Source organism: Trichosurus vulpecula, chromosome 9 (genome assembly GCF_011100635.1).
Source record: "Trichosurus vulpecula isolate mTriVul1 chromosome 9, mTriVul1.pri, whole genome shotgun sequence".
Classification (NCBI taxonomy): Eukaryota; Metazoa; Chordata; class Mammalia; order Diprotodontia; family Phalangeridae; genus Trichosurus; species Trichosurus vulpecula.
Window position 1 is genome coordinate 128,158,494 of NC_050581.1, and position 16,852 is coordinate 128,175,345.

A 16,852-nucleotide genomic window follows, 5' to 3' on the forward strand; every position below is an offset into this window, starting at 1 on the left:
AGTGCTAATTGTACAGGTAATCATTGAGTATTTGTTGACTCATTTAGTGAATGAATACAACCTCATACAATTCTTACCACCACTCTGTGAGGTAGGTTGGGCAGTAAATGAAAAAGGGTCATTCATTTAGTGCTAGTCAGGATAAAGCCCAAATTTCCTGATCTCTACCCTAGCAATCTTTTTACTCTACTCATCCTTGCCGGGGCAAGAGGTCTGATCCCTTTACTGGCATATGGCTAATTGTACTAATTTGGCCATGCTCCATAAGAAGCTCCTGCTTTGTGACCAACGGAGTCTGTGGTCATGGAAGATAATGGAGACAAATGGCCAATTTGGAGACTGACCCCATAGCATGATATTTTAGCTAAGAGCTACTGAGTCATGGTTGAAGTGGTGTCCCAGCACTAAATTCCCCAAATTCACTATTAATATTTCAGTGAAAGATTTTAGTAATGAAGTATTATATAATGAGTAATAAAGTCTTCTGAGGAGATACAACTTCTGTACTTAAAATGCTTTATTTAGCTCATGAATACATTCAGAGAAAAGCAGAGGCAACTGGAATCCCAGCCTGAAAATTAATTCCTCTATTTACTCATTTCTTTAAGGGGAATAAGTGATATTTGCCAATATGTTCTGCCTACCTCTCGCCTCTCTGGAGGGGGCTATTGCTTGAAGCTGTACAGGCAGATGGAAAGGTCCGTTGACAAGGAGTTGTTGGCCTCTCAGACCGAAACAGAGCAGGGTTTGTTCCAATTGGGCTGTCTGACATCACCACTGAGTGATTAAGGCCTTCAATGTAACTCCGAGGTTCTACAAGGAAGAAAAAAAAACACCCCAAACATAAATAGACTTTAGTCAAAGTTGTTAGGAAAACCTCTAATAAATGGTGTGTACTTTCAGAAAGTATTGCTCCTTTTAAATGAAATACCTGACATTCTGGCAGTTTTATGAAGACCATAGATGCACAGCCAATTAAAACACGGTACATGGAAAGAGGTGCTCCTTGTTCACCTGGTCATTAATACATTTATAACTGAACAAAAAATCCTCAGTCATCTGCCTTGTCTCCAAACATTTCAAAAGCAGGAAGAAAACTGTCTATGTTGACTTTCAACTCTATTTCTAGGTATGTGCTTGATTCTCTTTTGTATCCTAAGATTTCAGCAGATAACTCACATTTGCATTGCACTTTAGAGTTGATGTTTTGATGAGCAAACTGAAGATTAGAGACGTCAAATTACTGAAAGGCCTGTCATGGGGAAGGACAAGTCTTATTCATCTTAGCCCCAGAAATCAGAACTAAGAGTCCAGAGGCACATCTAGAGCATTTGACAGGAAAACAAAACAAACGAAAAAACTAGCTTCTAACCAAGAGAGTGACAGAAATGTAGAATGAGCTGCCTTGCACAGGGCATTGAAGGTCTTTAGCCAGCGGCCCAAAGACCACTTTGGAGATGCTGCAGAGGGGATTCTTGTTAGGGTGTGGCCTCACTAGACCCTGAGATCCCTCGCAACTCTCAGATTCAATGGGAAATTTCCCAGTGTCACGTACTAACAAATCTTGAAGCTGAAATCTAAACTTAGGTTTCTTTGTTCTACAGAAATATCTCCTTCTCCTGTCTTTCTCCTTCCCCTTCATCCCCCAACTCTGTAGACAAGAGAAAAATGTGAACACATAGTGTCATTGATTCATCTGGCTTCTTTTCAAGCTGCTTCTTGGGTGGGATTATTAAAGAAATTACACTTGATTTCTACTATTTGGGTAGCTTAAGCAGATTTCTCAATTTACAAAATGAAGTATCAGAAACATTGGCAGCAGTTTATTTCTAAATATGAACTCAAAAAAATCTATATCTTGGCAAAATTATAGTGAAAAGATTCAGACTTCACTTTGTTGAAGCCAGGTCAATGATGACCAGCAAGAGGCCTCTTTCTGAAAGAGGCCTGCAGGTATATTGTACACCTTTTACTGATATTTCTAATCTGATTTTTATGGGCAGCTCGGTGGCATAGTGGAATAGAGTGCCAGGTCTGAAGTCAGAAAGACCTAAGTTCAAATCCACTCTCAGACACTTCCTAGCCATGTGACCCTGGACAAGTCACTTAACTCTGTTTGCCTCAGTTTCCTCATCTGTAAAATGAGCTGGAGGAAGAAATAGGAAACCACTCCAATATCTTTGCCCATCTGCAAAAAAAAACCCAAATAAGATCACCAAAGAGTCAGACATGACTGAAAAACAACTAAACAACAACAAATCTGATTTTTGTCCAATACCTATTCTTACGCATTTCATTTTTCTTAAAGAACAATTTTTCTGTGTCTTAGAAACAGGCTGTATTTTGTACTACAGAAAATGGGTGCTATGATAAACATAGTCATCCTTTACTAGTTGAAAGGCATATCATTCCATCTGAAAGTTATTCGGCTAAAGGAAAAATGGACTCAAGAATTTAGTAATTCTTGGAAATGCTCACCTCTACCTGAATACAGAACCCTCAAATTTCGGTAGGCTTTCAGGTGGAAAACCTCAAAGGGATCTTGCAAGCCCTCCAGTTCATCATTCTTATTTTACAGATCGGGAAACTGAAGTCCATAGAAATTGAATCACCTGCCCAAACTAACACAGGCTGTAGAATGCAAAGCGAAGAAATGAAACCAGTGTCCCCTGCCTCCACATCTCATGTACCTTCTATTATATTACTCTGTCTCACCACAGATGAGTTTAGGATTAACATGTACAGACTTCAAATTTCAAAAAAATAAACATCCAATTAGTACTGAATGTTGTAAGTATATAGAGCAATATCTTTTCTAAGTTTATAAAAATAACAATGATAGCTACGAAAAGTTTTAATGATAGGATCGTGAAGTCAAGTAGTTTCTAAAACTACCCAGTTTTGCATAATTTGAATAGAATGTACATCATTAAGCACTCATCTCTGAAAGCTGCTGCATCATTAAGGAAAGATGAAGCCAGACCATTCAAGCAAGTCACAGAACTATCAAACTGAGAGGTTAAGAAATGCTACACTTTCAAACACTGATACCTCTTTGTACATGGGCATCATTACTATCCAAACTTCAAAATCTAGTTATCAAAATGACTGTCTTCTTTTTGCAATATCAGAAATAATGTAAAGCATGAGACAAATAAGATAATGCAATCAAAAAACCCTATATTATTATATAGGGAGAGTTCATTATATTTCCTGATGTTGGTGAATATTTTAATAAACATTCTAATTTTTTTCTGTACATTGATAAAGTCATGTTTTTGTTCTGTTGGAATACTACAATCTCTGAAGTACTTGTTGAGGGCAATGGATAGGTTTATCATGAATATGAGTAGGCCACAGCACATTAGATTCAAGGAATTACATAGGAAAAATAGTTTAAAGGATGACATCAAAGAAATGTGGGATGGAAAAAAATGGGTCATACGGTAAAACAGAGAGCTGATGGACAGCTTTCACTCTCCAACTGTATCCATGCAGAGCTAACTGAACATGAGAAAGGCTGCCAGCCCTTTCAGCAATGCCATTTGCAAAATTTGGGCCGTATATGAAAGAGATTTGCATTGGGTAGGTAGGCATAATTGCTAATGGAGGTTATATCCTTTTCTACGAAGTTCCAGGCCTTCTAGAATATTTCAGAGGGTTGTGCTTTTTTAATAGAAATGGAATATAATTCATAATATAACAACTTAGTGAACAGTGAACGAACTAAGACATTATAAAAAGCTTCTCAGCTCAGGCATGTGAAATCAGGCTGGACAAAGAATAACCAAATACACTCTACAAAACAATAACATTGTTATGGCAGTAGAAGGTTATACAATGTCACCTAGAATTTCTCTAAAGGCAAAAGGGACCAGGAGAATAATTACAAAGAAGGATGATGAGACAAGGCTACTGGATCAGACAGTGTCCCAGTACAAGGGGTACTTAACAGAATGTCTTGTTAGAGCCTTATGTCTATGTAGCATGGATGCGGGTTACACAGATTCCTTAAATAACAAAGACAGTAACAGCAATTTTAATTTATTGAAAGCCTGTAGTAAGCTGGGGCAGAAACAGGATTTGAACTGGTAAGTACAAAAAGAGGAAGGAATGCTTCAGCAGTGGGAAATCAAATCACTAGAGCCCAGCCCCCTTAAATCAGTCCAGTCACCCTGACACAGTGCATAGGGGTGGTAGTTAAAGTCAGGTGCCTGTCTCATAGTATGGATGGCCCAGGTTCAAGTCTCAACTCTAACACATCCAGACAGTAGGACCAGACAATTCACTGAATCTCTTCCTGCCCAGGCAACTCTCTAAGGATAGAAGTTCCTGTCTTGCTTAGGTGGAGAAAGTTTCCGATCTGAGAAATCCATGCTCCCCCTCTCCCTCCCCCACGAATTCACAGAACTGGACAAGAAAAGAAAAACAAATAAAGAAAATGCAAAATAAATGCACCGCTCTATAAAAAGAACCAGGGCTGTACAATAGTATAAAACTTATAAAGAGTGGATTTATATCTTATCTAAAGCACCAAGGTGAAAAATATCTATTACCATGAACTTTTATGGGACTAGTTTCTTCTGAGGACTCAAAACTAAGTTTTGTTCTCACACTAGTGACGTTCTCTTGTCACAGGATGTACCTACTTACTTTCAACACTTGCACAAATGGCTAAGCTGTTATGTTACTGGGGTTTTATTTATTTGTTATTTATTGTCACCGATTACATTTATAGAGTACTTACACCATGGTTATGAAGCACTTTCCCTAGAACAACTCTGTGAAGTCAAATGTGCAAGTATTACCATGGATCGATCCCATTTTACAAATGAAAACAGTGAGGTGACATGATCAAAAACACAGAGCTAGAATGTGGAAGATCCAGTACATGATTTAGAGCCTGCTGTGCCAAAAATGGCACAGTTTCTCAGAAAGGAGATGGGGAGTGGATCCATGATCTCATTGGTACGGGGAAAGTCCAGGTGAGGAAACTCTCTCTGCCAGCGCAAGTATCCACCCTCTCTCCAATAGCCATAGAGAACTGTCTAGATCATTGAGAGGGTAAGTGACTTGTCCAACACCAATATGTGCTGGAGGCAGGACTTGACTTTCTGGGTTTACTCTTAAAATGGTCCCTAATTACCTACAATTCACTTTAAGTCTTTTCAACTTCAGAACCTTGTACCTGTGAAAGCATATGGAACAGGAGATCTAGGTTTGAATACTAGTTCTGACACTTACTAGCTGTATGACAACATATTAATCATCTACCCTAACTAGGACTGTTTGCATAATCTGCAAAATGGGAATAACCAACTTCTCATCTTCCTTACAAGACAGTTTGAAAAAGTGCTTTGTAGACTATAATGTAGTAGAGAAATGTGAGCTATTAGACTGGGCTACTTGATTCGGGTTAGTATTGCTTATTCTTTTGCTACTAACACTGCTCCCACCAAAATCTAGAGGTGAATAGCTAGGAGATATCACTGGAAATTAATAAAGTATGGTAAATATAATGCATCAGGATCTTAGTAAACCAGCTTTATTTGTCCTGTAGATGAAATATATCCAATAGGAACAGTCTATTACAGATTATATAATAGAAAGACCCTTAGGAGTGGGTGCAAGGGGGTAAATGCCAAGATGAATACTACTTAACAAATGGAGAATACCTCCACTACCAGAATCTAGTTTGGATTTGGTCAAACTTTTAAAGAACAATTAATATCTATACTACACAAATTATTTTCAAAAATTCGTAAAGCACCCTACCAACTCCTTTAATGAAACAAATGAAATCCTAATATCGAAACCAGGAAGGGATAAACTATAGACCACTAATACAGCAAATATAGAGAAGCATGAGAAAACTTCCATGAATTGATACAAAGTGAAGCAAGGAGAGCCAAGAAAACAATGTGCAAAAACAGCTAACAAAGAACAATCAAAAATGAATGTCGCAAATTTAGAATGAACAAATTTTGCCCCAAACAACAAAGTTAAAAGAAGACTTTGCAGAGGTGGTGGTGGTGGTGGTGGTATGGTCTACAGTTGTAGAATATTGCATATAGTATCAGATTTTTTGGATGTATTGATAGGTTTTTATGATTTTTTCTCTTCTATTTTTCTTCTTTTTAATTTCTTTGTTACAAAGAAATACTCCTGGGGAAGGGGTGAAAATTTTTAAAAGATAACAAACAAGCAATGGGGGGGACGGGTAGAGGGTGGATTTAGAAAATGCCATGACAGATTTAAAGACCTAAAGTTCCTTGAATCCTGAAATGAATATTGTTTATTAAAGAATGAGCATATGCAGAAGCCAAATCCAAGTTCTAGTTTGTTCCTGTTATCACAGGACTTGTCCTAGAAATAGCAGGGAAAGCACTTCCCCTGAAAACATGGCTTTGTTTATAAATTCAATTAGTAACCCTGAGTAGCTCTGTAAACCCATAAGCCCTATATAAATGTGGGTTATTATGATTACGGTAGCCCTGCTCTATTCTTTTTTTTGTCAGAGAATATCCCTACTCCTGTCCTCTGATCTTAACTCTTTAAATGTAGGAATGAAATCTGCCTACAGAATCATGGTTCAGAGCTGCCATTCCCCTGGGATGAAACTGTAAAGTATCTATTTAATATTTCAGGAGGTATTAAAAAATACTGGCTTTGGAGTCAGAGGACATGGGTCAAAATCTCAGTTTAGTCACTTACTACACGAGTAATCTTTGGCTTGGGAGAGTTATTTCACTCTCTCTGAATCTCACTTTCCTCAGCCGCAAAATAAGGGTGTGGGGGGCAGGGTGGGGGGAGGATTTGGACTAAACTACTGGGTAGATAGATCTCTTCCAGCTCTAAAGCTGTGGTCTTATGCCTTGCCAGGTTCCTGTCCCTTTATGCAGCAAAATATAAAGTAGCTAAAAGGTAACTAACATATAGCACAGTAGTAGCACAGTAGTTAATAAATTTAAGTCTTGGTTTTATGATACAGAATACAGAAGTAGTGAAGAATATTCTTCATAGGCAGAAATGAAAAAAGTGATTCTTTTCATATTATATAATTCAGAACAACTCAGTAACTGTCACATTCATTTCTTCAATGCAGACTTCCTGGGGGCCATTGCTCCAGGGATTAAGAATTCTTGGAATGCTTCAGCAATAGCTTTGGCACAGAGTTTGGAAAACAACGAGTCAAAATCAGGGAGAAATAACGAAGCTAAATGGGTCATGACAACAGATAGCTGAAACACTAGGGAGAGGATTAAACTCATAATTTTCTGTAAACTTGTGAGTAATGAGGGTGCCTTTCTATAGAACCTTTTGTCCCATATAATATCTCTTCTGAACCTAGTTGTACTAATACTTTGATCCTCATTTTGCAGAAAAAAGGCTTGGGGAAGCGGAAGAGATTTGCTCACCCTACTAGTACCAGAGACAGGATTGAAACCCAGGCAATCTATAACCAATGTCTCCTCTTTGTTTCTACTGCATCATCAGGGGTTTTGTTGCTTTTAATTTTTTCCTATTTAATAAATGTTAATGGTAAATAAAACAACAACATTCAGGAAACGTTCACTGACAACTTATTTTTAGTTCATTGTTGTTTTAGGGAAAAAAACAACTTTTCCTACCTCACGGTGGCTACTGTAATGGTGGATAGATGTGGAGCTCAAATGTTTTTGGTGATAATCCAGTTTTAGGAGTTTAAAAGGTCATGAGATATCTGAGTCTTTGATGGCAAAGTCTAACAGGGGAGGTAAAAGTCATTGGATATTCTAGAGTTGATGTATTTCGAAGAGTGCTCTGTAAACTTAAAATGAGAGAAGGAAGAGAGAGCAAAGAATACACTCTCTTCATAATAAAGCTCTTTCTCCCATTTATCTTTTTTGGTGCCCCTGGATAATTAAGCAGTGGGAAAAAAAGACACCCTGAATCAATACATTTAAAGCGCTTTCCATACACACCCTAATTTATCCTGTGGCTCTGGTTTTCTCTTACTTTTCCTAAACAGTCCCTTGGGTCCATAGAATCTATTATTTTGGGCTGGTTTCCATCCCATAGGAAGGATTAAAGACCTTAACGAGATGCTGCGCTCAGAATAATTTGTACTCTGTTCAGGCTGGGTAGATTGGATAAGATCTTGGGCCCTTTAACAGATAGTTAGCTGGGGTGGGTTTTTTGCCTCCTCGCTACAAAGCCGCATTACACACAAGTGGTTATTTTCCTTTCTCCTCTGCTGTTGCTACAGTGGTATTCACAGACTTTTCTCCAACTCTGACTGAGGAAAGCACAATGTTCCTCAGTATTCATCAAGCAATTCTGAAGTCCCTTAGCCGTGCTCTCTCCCCTCCCATCTAGCTCTGCCCCCAGCCCAGTAACTGCCATGTGGAGATAATCAAGAGAGGTTTCATCTCTCCCTCCCACACCTGGGAATCTCAGGAATTTCTATTACAGCCATTTCTCTGTTCCTGCTTCCCTCAGTATCTTTGCCCAGGCCAAGGCTGAAAGAGCTTTTCCAAAAGATCTATTTTTTAAAAAAAATTTCAGCCAACTTAACTGTGTGAAATTTTGTGGAAAGATTTTAAATTGCTTCCTGTCTCTTTTTTTCTTAAAAGGGAAGCCACAAAAGTAGATTCAGTCCATAAACATTCATTGAGTACCTACTATGTGCCAGGCACTGTGCTAACTGCTGGGGATCCGAAGAAAGGTTAAAAAAAATAGTCCCTGCCCTCCATAACCTCACAGTCCACTGGGGGATACAACAGGCAAACAACCATCTACAAGCAAGCTATATGTAAGATAAATTGGAGATTATCTTGGATGGGGGTGAAGAAGCACTAAAATTAAGGTGGATCACAAGACTTCTTATAGAAAGTGGGATTTTAGCTGGGACTTAATGGAAGCCAGGATTCAAGATTGTTGGAGAGAGAGGGAGAGAGAGGGAGAGAGAGGGAGAGAGAGAGAGAGAGACAGAGAGAGACAGACAGACAGACTAGGGTCTTGCTAATACTGCTATCTACTGAGCACCCAGAAATCAGCATAAATTGGGGGCCCCTAGGGAATGTGTAATGCCTTCAATTCAACTCAAACATTTCACTGGTGTTTGTTGAGTGCTAATTACGGAAGAGACACTGGAGTAGCTACTAGACATAAAACGAAGAAGAAAAAAGACAGCAACAATCCAAAAGGAACTTGGAGTCTACTAAAGGGAACCAACATACACACAAAAAAGCATATATGAGATATCTATTGTTGTTTTGTCATTTTCAGTCTTGTCAAATTATTCATGACCCCTTTTGTGGTTTTGTTGATAAAAATATTGGAGTGGTTTGCCATTTCCTCCTCCAGCTCATTTTACAGATGAGCTACTGAAGGCAGAGTGGCTTGCCCAGGGTCACACAGCTGGTAAGTCTCTGAAGCCATATTTGAACTCAAGAAGACTCATCTTCCTGACTCCAGGACCGACATTCTATCCACTGCACCACCAAGCTGCCCTATGTAAGATACACGGGTGGGAAATAGACCTGTCTTTTCACTGGGACTGGGAACTCCCAGGAGTGGAAGCTCACCCCACCAACACAGGTTACCATCCTTCTCTGTATCCAATAGCCTTAGAGTCTTATAGCTTATATAGTCTTGCCAGTCCATGGTTACACAGTCAGAGGCAGGACTTGACCCTAGGTCTTTCTGGCTTCCAGGTCAATGGCCTCTTTCCACTATACCACACCATTTCTCAGAATTGCCTATACAAAGAGCAAAAGGATTTAGAGTTCGAAGGGTTGGTAAAGATCACATAAGACAATGCTCTCATTTTGTAGAAAAGGAAAATGAAACTCAAGAGAACAGAAGTCGTTTGCCTGCTGTCACGTGTCAGAGAAAGGATTAAAATCTAGGTCTTTTGCTACCAACCCCACTATCCTACACAGTTTTCATTGAAAGGACCTAATTATGAATCAGTTTCAATTATAAGGTAGTCTAGACCTCAAGGGCAATGCTATACCACGAAGCTTCGAGTACATGCTATTTTTCCCCCCAATTACTACTACATGAGGCCTCCCCCCCCCCCCGCCCCAATTACTACATGAGTCCTTTCTTGATTCTCCCAGTTGTTAGTGCCATGCCTGCCCAAAACTACTTTGTACTTTTTTGGCATATTTGTTTATTTATTTATTTATTTATTTATTTATTTGTTTGTTTGTTTGTTTTTGCAGGGGGGAAGGCAGGGCAATTGGGGTTAAGTGACTTGCCCAAGGTCACACAGCTAGTGTGTCAAGTGTCTGAGGCTGGCTTTGAACTCAGGTCCTCCTGACCCCAGGGCCAGTATTTTTTTTTCTACTCGCTGCGCCACCTAGCTGCCCCTTTTGGCATGTATTTATCTGCATACCTGTTGTTTCTGCTCAGTTCCTTAAGGGAACAGGATGGCTTAGTATCCTCCTGGCCCAATAATAGGGACTTGTAAAGTAGATGCATTCTAATTTTAACTGAATTAACTTAGGGCAAAAAAGTCTCTGCCAATTGTGATTTATACTATTTTCTATTAGAGACACTAAGCTTCAATCCCCACTTGGATAGGAGTTCTACCTTCTGATCTGTTTGTCTCCATATTGGACCATTCCAGTAACTAAGTTAACTCAGGCGGACCTAGATGTATTTTTCTTATTTTTTTTTCTGAATACAAGCCCTTCTCTGTATCTCTGCAACACCAGCAAATGTTGATGCTATAAATATTATTGTTTCTAAACATATATTTTATTCTCTGTCCTGAGTCAGTATAATATAACAGAAGGACCACTGGCCTAAGTATTCAGGAACCCAAGTTGTATGGTTGTCTCTTTGCCATCAATTCTCTTTCTTTGATTTGGGGTACATCGTTAAACTTCTCTGTACCTTGGCTCCTCATCTGTGAAAGGATAAGTTGAACTAAATTCTATTTAAAGCTCTAAAATTCCACGTCCCTATCAGTAAATAACAAGCTTCACATAGGACTCAACATTAAGGTGAATTTTTAAAATATCTAACCTCTCACTCCCATCATTTACCATACCTGCAATTCTAAAATAAAGCCACACATAATGGAAAAGAAGATCTGGAATAAGACCTGGATTTGAATCCCACCTTACATACTTATTAGTTATGTTACCCTGCGCAGGTCACTTCAATCTCTCTGAGACTCAGCTTCTTCATCTGTAAAATGGAGATAGTAATTCTTGGACTATTTGTACTTTGTAGGGTTTCTTTGGAGTAAAACATCACACAAATGTGAGCAAATTTTACCTATTTCAGCGAGGTGGACATTTCCTCCACCAACATGGAAAGAATCTACTCGATAACTTGGTCAATAGTTCTTATGGCTAATCTAGTGATGATTAAGTAGGCTGGTCCTCGGATGGCAGTCCATCACCAGGTCAGTGACTGAAATCTTTACCGCTTGGTAGGAAACTCCCATTCCACTAGACCTTATGTTCCATTAGAATGACCTTTAAGAACAGAGGAAAGCAATGTAGAAAAGTACAATGGGGTTCTAGGTTCAAATAATATGTGTTACATTTATCGCCTTGGCCATATCACTAAAAACTTCTGGGCCATTATTTTCTCATTTGTAAAATAAGTGATTTGGACTAGCTATCATTTGATGTCCCTTTGAGTTCTATGACATGTAGACACACATGTGGACATACACACATACACATACACACACACACAGATTTAGATCATACAGTAAATTTCATTTTGATCCCTGCTTTCAATTTCTATTTTAAAACTATTCTACTTTCATTTAGGGAACTTTAAATAGATTGGCAACAAAACGAATTTCTCATCTAGCTGGTACTACAAGGGGAATTCTAACACTGATCTACTGAATATATTAATTCACTTGACAAAGGGTATTTTCCAAGCAGTTTCTGTGCTTGAAATGCAGTAAATAAAGCCTGATTCTCTAAGTAGTCAAGAGATTCCTTAGCAACACCTTAGAGAGTTACAACAATGCTTTTTATCTGGCATTTATGAATAAGTCCTTTCTCATAAGTTAATAGATTAACCCTTTCATTGGCAAAAGGTCTTCCCAAAATATATTACACACTTCCTTGTCTTCTAAAGCAGAGAAAAGCAAAATAAAATTGAACCTTTTCTTGATGAATCTGGGAAATCATTTGCCAAGATCAATTATCATACTGTTTTATATTAGCTATGTGCTAAGGGGCTACGAGATGCAATGAAAAAATGTTCCACATAGTAGGTGCTCAACAAATATTCGCTCAACAAATATTCAACAAATATTATTACTTTTGTTCTAATAAGTGGGTGAAGATAAACAAGGGGGCGATAAGGATGGCTAAGGGTCTCAAGTTCATGTCCCATGAGGATCGGTTAAAGAAATTGGGAATATAGACTGAAGAAGACAAGACTTAGGGAGGACATGACATCTGGCTTCGAGTATATAACGAGTTACCATGGGGATGAGGGATTACACTTATACTGCTTGTCCCCAGGGTATGGAACTAGGGGCAATGGACAAAAGTTCCAAAGAGATAAATTTAAGCTTGAGATACATAGAAAGATGAGTGAGACAGACAGATAGGCACATACACATACATAGATATCTCCATAGATAAAGATGTCTGTCTGTCTGTCTGTCTCTCTCCAAAACAAACACATATTTTTCTAACTATTAGAGATGCACAGAAGTGAAATGGGCATTACAGGAAGTGCTAGGTTTCCCCTCATTGAAGGGCTTTAAGCAAAATCCAGCTACTAATGTGGGTGTGCTACTGTGTTGTCAAAATGTCTGGTTTCAAGACCTCTTTACACTCATTGAAACCCCAAAGAGCTTTTATTTATGTTGGTTATACCTACTGATATTTACCATATTAGAAATTAAAATGTCTTAGCATTTTAATGAATATAGTTTTGACCTTGCAAACCCTGTGAATGGGTCTTGGGGATTCATAAGGGGTCCCCACAACACACTTTCAAAACTGTTGCTGTAAGATTATAAATTGGAAAATAGGTGGAAATGGCAATGGAGAGCAACATCCACACTGGGTGTTCCCAATACCTGTAAATCACAGATCTAGACAAAAACCAACTAAGTAATTCTTTCTAGACAGCTTATGAGCACGTCACCAACCCAATTGTTGGAGTTTAGGCTCTGCCCACCCAGAGACGCCCATAACCACTGCTATTTACACTCTGCCCACCCAGGGACACCAAAATCTGCTGTGGTTTCATGATGTGTTATGGTGGAACCATCTCAAAGAATTCAGAATCAGATCATCTCTAATCTAAGTATAGGCGTTTATTGAGATTGATGCCTCTCATGAAGCAGGCTAAGTTCCAAGAGGAACCAGCAACTTCAGAGAAAGCAAGATGAATTTTATAGGGTAAAGATGCAATTACATAACAGAAATTATGAATATGAAAAAAAGGAGGGGTTTGTTGAGGGATTAGGTAATAGGGGAGGGGTCCTAGCCTCAGTGGAACTATGCATCCAATTACCCACTATGCATATAGAAAAAAAAATCCATTTTGGGGGGTATGTATGTATGATAATGATATTATAATAAGCCTCTCTACATCATAAGTTTATTTAGGTCAGTTCTTTACTATTACTGGGCAGATGCCTACTTGGGGAAAGTCCCTTCTATTGTTTTGGGGTTCAAGTCCTGCTTGGGCATCCTGGTGGTACTGCTTTCTGATTCGCTCAGTATTGTGGTCCTGTTTAAGGCTAGATGGACGTGGTTGTGGTTGAGTGCATGGACACCTGGTCTTTTTGTGGGAAATATGAGAAATGGGTCTGGGGACAGTGGCTAGCTGGGGACAGTGGCTAGCTAGAGCCAATGGCTGGGATCCCATCACATGGATATGCCTGCCTGCCGTTCTGTGAGAAATGAATTCATGGACACACCTGTTGTTCTAGTGCGCAGTGAGGCATATATGAAGAAGCTAGGATATTGAAGGTGTATGTGTGTGTGGGAGGGGGGAGTGGCTACATAGGGGCAATGGGCCTGCTATTCAGTGGAGCGTATAAGGAAGTTAGAATACTGGAGCTTTATTAAGATTCCATCACAACTAGACAGTAAACTCTTCAAAAGGTAGGAATGAAGTCATACTTTTCAAGTATTCTCTTTTATACCTATGACGGGTGCTAGTAATACTAACTCCTTAAAAAAGCTATTTTAAATTGTGAGAAGCAACAGGTAGTGTTTGATAAGACCTGACCTAAAGGGAGAAACACAGGAAGAAGTTAACACCGCAGCAATTTAATAAAGCAGCCATGTTTACTATGCCCCATTTGATTAATAAGCTCCAGCTTCACTAAATAATATCAACTGAATAAACTGATCCAGATGTTTCAGTGCTTAACTCAATTAGACTTATTTCCCAGCATCTCCAGCTCTGGATTTATATTGAGAATATGAGAAAAATGAAGTACCATCATATTTTATACTTCAGCAATTTTTTAAGCAACCATTTCAGCTCAAGATTTTTACCTTCCAATTTATTGAGAAACTTTCAAATCAATATTATATTCTTTTTTAGATATAATAACAATTTTCATCTTTTCTTGAAGACCTAAAATATGTCCAGACAAAAAGTCTGGATAAAAACCACTGCTATAAATTCTGCTGATAACCGGGAATCCTTGGCTCCTGAGGGAGGTTTAGTTGGGCATAAGCACAAGCCAAACATCTGTCAGACAGCCCATCTCCTCTAGAAACTTAAAGCTTCTTCATGATCACTGCTAGCACAGGTGAAATCACAAGACCTACACTTAATATCACTCCTGTGTTATTAATTTTTTTGACAAGAGGATGCCAAAAGGTTTCTAAATTAATTCTGTCAGTCGGATGTTGAGTGGTATCTTCTAATTAAGAGATCATACCCATACCCTAGCTTCAGGCCCTAAAAGTACCTAATTATTTAGTGGTATTCACCAACCTCAGGCCAAGCAATCATTTAAAACCTCAGCTTAACCTACTAACTCTTAGTTAACGAAAAGGCGTATTTCATTGCATTGTATATCAATATTACCTGCTTTAGTCTTGAATTTAGAACGTAAGAGGTAAGGAAACAAAATATATTTCAGAGTGAAAGGCATACTACCTTTCTGTACATTTTTTTTAAAATGATATTTAAAATTCTGAGTGATGAAGGCATGATTTATGATGGAAAGTTCAATGTCTAAGTATTTTAAGGGATGCTACCTCAAACTATTGGGTCCAAAGAGTGACTTTTAAGTGCCCTTTGAACTTTAGTATTTGAATAGAGAGTGAACTTTGTCCTAATTGGTCAGTCCACCTTTCCAGTCTTTTACACATTATACCAACCCCCCTATTGCAGAGCATATAATCTGTGACCCCGTGATACTGGCCCTCTTGCTGTTACCTGTGTAACACACTCCATCTCTGAACTCCTGGAATTTTCGCTGGTTGTCACTGATGTCTAGAATGCTCATCCTCCCCATCTCGGCCTTCCCTCTGTTGACTGACTCCAATTTATCCTGTATATCGTTTGTTTATACTTAGTTGTTTTCATGTTATCTCCCTCATTAAGAGCAGGGACTGTCTTTTGCCTTTCTCTGTATCCCCACTGCTTAGCACAGTGCTAGGTATACAGCAGGAGTTTAATAAATATTTGCTGATTATTGACTAAGCCAATACCATGTCAGCCTTGGTTTGTTTGAAAGGACATTCAGTGATTTCTATTTTAGGGAAGGCAGATCCTTGTGGCAGTAACTAACTTGTTACATTCTTTGAGGAAGTACAAAAAGTCCTCAGCTTGGAGTCAGTTCTCACTCTCTAATCTTAGTTCTGACACCTACTTGTCATGTGAGCCCAGGCAAGCATTTGAGTCTTCTGGGTCTTAATTTTCCCATCCGTAATACAGGCATCACAAAGGGTGTGGTTCTTAAGCAATCCTTAACTCACTTTATAAATGCCTTCATATACCTCGTAAATACTTTCATAAACTTGACTTAGCTGGGAAGAGGTTTTTTGGTCATTTCCACGAAGCAACCTTGTATCCAGGCTTAACTGGGCAGCCAGGTGGGACAGTGGATAGAGCACAGGGCCTGAAGTCAGAAAGACTCATCTTCCTGAGTTCAAATCTGACCTCGGACACTTACTAGCTGTATGACCCTGGGCAAGTCAATGTTTGCCTCAATTTCCTCATCTGGAGAAGGAGATGGCAAACCACTCCAGTACCTTTGCCACGAAAACCCCAAATGGGGTCACAAAGACTTGGCTACAACTAAGCAACAACAACAAATCCATGTTCACAAACATTTCTAAAGCTAACATCTCATTTAGTACTAATAATATTTAGAAAAGCAAAGCTAATGATTGTGACTGACGGCTTTCTTTTTGCCCTGACTTTCAATACCTGCTTTTATTTTCTTACTGGGCAAAGTTAGTTAGAAATAAGGGACACACCCCTCATGGACAATGCTTTCTGCACAGAGCTCCCAATGACATGAATGCTTTTCTCAGGGTTAGGGAAGAGTTGTTAAGCAATTTCTGTTCACTTTTGAAATTAAATGACTGAGTTCAGTACACTTTCATTAATTTAGATTCCTCTGGCTCAGAAGTTTCAATGATTTTGACTGTGGGCTGTGTTGTGCTAAAGCTTACCACTCCACCCTCTCCGAAGAAGAAACACTTCCAAAGGAAGTGTTTTCAAGCCTTTTGTAACCATCTTTTGTCATGTGATAAATGTGATAAATGGATAATATAATGTCATGTGATAAATGGATAATATAATTCTTGGAATAAGACTTTTAAAACACGAAGAGAACATTTAGATTGCCTAATAGATTTACCTAGATCTCACAGGTAAAAAAAAGACTAATGCC

The 16,852-nt window shown here is 38.7% G+C and overlaps 1 protein-coding gene across 4 annotated transcripts in view; it reads right to left on the reverse strand.

Moving 5' to 3' along the window:
- Window positions 1-16,852, reverse strand: part of TNS3 (tensin 3) — a 424,477-nt gene that overhangs the window by 38,327 nt on the left and 369,298 nt on the right. For all 4 annotated transcript variants that reach the window (XM_036738320.1, XM_036738321.1, XM_036738322.1 and 1 more), the window contains one exon: window positions 645-813. In XM_036738320.1, coding sequence (XP_036594215.1) covers window positions 645-813 — 169 coding nt within the window. The remainder of the gene's footprint in view (window positions 1-644; window positions 814-16,852) is intronic.